General features: G+C 55.8%; 1 protein-coding gene across 1 annotated transcript in view; it reads right to left on the bottom strand.

Moving 5' to 3' along the window:
- Window positions 1–783: 783 nt before the first annotated feature.
- Window positions 784–4,472, bottom strand: part of LOC130585008 (complement component receptor 1-like protein) — a 23,805-nt gene continuing 20,116 nt past the window's right edge. Inside the window, exons 11-13 of the mRNA XM_057385307.1 lie at window positions 2,468–2,647; window positions 1,623–1,813; window positions 784–1,331 (exon numbers count right to left, since the gene is read on the bottom strand). Of these exons, the coding sequence (XP_057241290.1) occupies window positions 1,158–1,331; window positions 1,623–1,813; window positions 2,468–2,647 (545 nt within the window). The 3' untranslated portion in view covers window positions 784–1,157. The remainder of the gene's footprint in view (window positions 1,332–1,622; window positions 1,814–2,467; window positions 2,648–4,472) is intronic.

Genomic DNA, 4,472 nt, shown 5'->3' with positions numbered 1-4,472 from the left:
TCCCCACCCACCCCACCCTGGGTGTGTCCCGGTCAGGTGCCCCCTGTCCTTGCCCCGGCCCCATACTCACCGCGAGCCCCAGGAAGGCCGAGCAGCCCCAGCAGCACCAGCAGCAGCGCGGGTCGGCCTGGGGCTGCCCCACAGCCGGGGGGCTCRGGGTGTGCCCCCCATCCCCACCTCGGCGCTCTCTCCTCCATCGCAGCCATCCCCGGGCTGTGCGCGGGGTTGGGACGGGAGGGATGCTCGGCAGCGGCTCCAGCAAACCTCGGAGCCGGGAAAACCCTGCCAGGACACCCAGAGAGCTGCAGGCTCCGGCAGAACACGGACAGCAGCCAGGTGGGGTGGGGACAAGTGGGGTGAGAGCAGCCGGGGTGGGGACAATGTCACTCCCAGCTGGGGGAGAGCCTCCTGCTCCTCCTGCTCCTCCTGCCCCAGAGGGAACGGGGGAAAGGCTCAACCCTTTTCTTTGTCCTGGGGCTGGCAGGGAGCACCGACAACATTTTTTCCAGCATTTTTCCAGCATTTTTTTTTTCCAAAACCACGCTCCCAGAAAAAGCAAAAACCCCGTTCCAGCCCCAAGCTGCGTCCAGGGTGGGAAAACACCTCCTCGGTTATTTGCTGGCAGGTGACGYGCCCAGATCTGCTGTCAGCAGGGTTAGTGAAGCAAATAAAAACATTTTCCCTTTTCGTTTGCTGTTTTTTTTTTTCCCCTGAATTCCTGACTCATAAYGAGGAACGGGTGTGAGCAGCCCTGGGATATGTCCCGTGTGACATCAGCCAGGGTGTCGCACACCCAGGGAGCAGCACCCGGCTTTTATTCACAATTTTGGGTGCCAAAGTGGGAGAAGGAGGTAAAACCGCTGTGTGCAGTCCCAGGGGAGTGAGGGGTCCCACCAGGAGGGTGCAGCGCCCGGGTTTTATTCACAATTTTGGGTTCCTAATATGAAATGTGAAACTTTATTAGTTAAAGAGCAAATCAAGCTTGCAGATTAGAGCAAAGCCCGCTCCCTGCTCTGGCATCCAGCGTGGCACAGCAGCCTGCCATGCACTGCTGATCGTTTCTCTGGCTCCAGGCATGCAAACATAAACCATAAATCAGCCAGAGCCTTCTCAGAGATGCTGTGACTGCACAGAATTCACCGAAGGAAAGGTGAGCTTTACACGGGTCCAGGTTCGTTCCAGTTCTCCAGCTCCACYTTTAGTTTTTTGATCTCCAGGAAGAGTTTCTGTATTTCCAGCAGGGTTTTCACCTCTCCTACAGGCACACCGCATTCGAAGGTGGATTTAATGTAATGAACCTCCTGACAAGCATCGACATCGCCTTCTTTTTTCTGTTGAAAAGGAGGACAAAGCCCAGAAAAGCCTGTGAGAATGGACTGAAGCAGAGGGAGAGGCACCCACCCCTCAGCTCCGAGGCTGAATCTTTGTGGGGAGCAGAAAGGAAAAGATTTTGGGAAGTTGAGGCATTTTTCATGTCAGAAATCAGGTGGCATCCACTCAGGAGCCACCTGAGGCTCTGAGCAAAGGCTGAACATGGCAGGGGTGGAACTGGATGATCCTTAGGGTCCCTCCCAGCCCGAACCATTCCATAATTCCATAATGGAATGAAATCCCACACTCACACATTTGGGCAGCGGTGTCCAGCTGCCATCAGGGAGGCATGTGGCTGTCCAGGAATCCTCCATGGCATTTTCTGAGAGCTGGAAGCCATCGAGGCACTCCAGGGTGACTGTCTCGTTGGTCTGGTACCACGATTTATCACCTGAAGGGCTGCTCAGCCTCCCGTAGGGTATTTGGGGCTGTGGGCACGGAACTGAAAKGAAAACCCCATGGCAGAAGGGTGCTCAGAAAAATCCTGGAGAGTTTGGGGTGGCTGAGCCAGTGCTGAGGAACTTTAAATTTAAATTTTAAATTGTGGAAACCAAATGCTAAAGCAGAAATATTTCTTCTCAAGAGGGTGAGGTGGGAGAAGCCCCTGCTGTGAGTTTGCTGTGGGTTTGCTGTGTCTGAGCCCAGGCATCCCCATGATGGGAGTTCCTATAAATTAATGGAAGTCCTATAAATTAATGGAAAGTCCTAAGAGTTCCTATAAATTAATGGAAAGTCAGTGAGCTCCTGAGCTGCCTCAGAGACTCCTTTACACACGGCTGTTGATAAAAACTCAGCTGTGACCTGGAAAACACCGGGGATGGGATGGTTCTTCCTTCTGCAAGGTCTGGGGAGCTTGGGGCAAAAAGCAGAGCTGGGCAGTGTTGCACCCCAATTCCCCGGGGTTTTGAGAGCACCCCAAAATTCCCACCTCATCTGCAGCAGAAAGGCACGGATTCATTCACCCCAAACCAGTTTGTTAAAGTGAATCCCTAAATCCTCCTGCTGTGGGGTTTGGGAGGCTGAGCAGAAAGGGAAACGTGCATTGTCAAACCAAGGATTGGGAGGGGATGGAGGGGATGGATGGGGTGGCACTCACCTGGCTGGCAGGAGGGCACGGGTGGGTCCCAGGTGCCATCGGCCTGGCAGCGGCTCTGGGCAGTGCCGCGCAGAACAAAGCCTCGCTCACAGGAGAAGCTCAGCAGCAGCCCGTAGGGAAAGGTGAACGTCTGTGGGGTCATGGTGCCCCTCTCCAGCACGGGTTTGGGGCAGCGAACCACTGTGGGGCAGAGCAGGGATGGGATGGGGTGCAGGAGTGGAGCCGGGGCAGGGCTGCTCCTCCCCACCCCAAAGGAGAGCCCGAGTGTGTCCCTTCCAAAAGGATCATTCCCCGTGCTGGGAGGGCAGCAGCACCTGCAGGCAGCCCTGCTCACTGACCCCATAGTTCTGGGCGCTGGCACTGCCCCCAGGGGCTGGCTCAGCATGACCCCATACACTGACCCCATAAACTGATCCACACACCGATCCCATACACTGATCCCATACAGTGAGAGCACACACTGATCCCATATACTGACCCCACACACTAAGAGCACACACTGATCCCATATGCTGACCCCATACACTGATGTCATACAGTGAGAGCACACACTGATCCCATACACTGATCCCCCACACTGAGAGCACACACTGATCCCATACACCGACCCCATACACTGAGAGCACACACTGACCCCATACACCAACCACATACACCAATCTCATACACCAACCACACACACTGACCCCACACACTGATCCCATACACCAACCCCACACACTGACCCCACACACCGATCCCACACACCGACCCCATACACTGACAGCACGCACTGATCCCACACACCAATCCCATACACTAATCCCATACACTGACCCCATATGCTGACCCCTTACACTGACCCCATACACTGATCCCATACACCAATCCCACACACTGGCCTCATACACTGACCCCTTACACTGACAGCACACATCGACCCCATACACTGATCCCATACAGTGAGAGCACATACCAACCCCACACACCGATCCCATAGACTGACCCCACACCCTGACCCCACACCCCTATCCCACACACCAATCCCATACACTGATCCCACACACCGACCCCATACACTGACCCCACACCCCGACCCCACACACCAATCTCACACACCAATCCCACACACTAATCCCATACACTGACCCCATACACCAATCCCATACACTGACCCCATACACCAATCCCATACACTGACCCCATACACTGACTCCACACACCAATCCCATACACTGACCCCACACCCCGACCCCACACACCGACCCCACACACCAATTCCATACACCGATCCCACACCCCGACCCCACACCCCAATCCCATACACCGATCCCACACCCCGATCCCACACCCCGACCCCACACCCCGATCCCATACTGGCCCCATACACTGACCCCACACCCCGATCCCATCCCGGCCCCACACTCACCCCTGCACTGTGGGGCCGGCTCGCTCCACTGCAGGCTCTCCCCATCGTTGGAGGTGCAGTAGATGGACTCGGCCCCGATCAGGGACAGCCCCTCCATGCAGCTGTACTTCACCTCGGAGCCRTAGGGGAACTGCTGCAGCCCCGAGCCCGAGTGGTACCCGTTGGCGATTTTGGGAGGGGGATTGCAGACTGGGTGAGAGCAAAGGAAAAATTCCCATTTTCCTCGTTCCACCAGGGCTGCTTCTCGGTGTTCATCCTAAATGCTGCTGTGCTCAGAGCCCTCCTGCCCCTGTCCAGCTTTGGCCCCAGCCCTGTCCGTGCTCCAGACTGACCCAGGCAATGACCCCAAACCTCAGCACGGCCCAGAACTGCAGGAGCTGCGCCCTCCCTTCAGCCGATTTTCCCAATCCCTTCCCCTTTTCCATGAGAAACCATCCTGCTCCTAAACAGGCTCAGGGGATGGTGAGTGCCATAAACCCCTCAAAAAGCCCTTTGAGGAGCGGCTGTAAACTCCACAAACCAAAGCATTTTATCCATTTTATCAATCACAGTTTCGACAGAAGATGGAAACGTTAAATCCCTTCAGTGCTGCTGCTC

The sequence above is a fragment of the Malurus melanocephalus genome, unplaced genomic scaffold, assembly GCF_030028575.1.
Source record: "Malurus melanocephalus ecotype Western Australia unplaced genomic scaffold, MMel_1.1 scaffold_808, whole genome shotgun sequence".
Taxonomy (NCBI): Eukaryota; Metazoa; Chordata; class Aves; order Passeriformes; family Maluridae; genus Malurus; species Malurus melanocephalus.
This window is presented reverse-complemented; position numbering and strand designations above follow the sequence as displayed.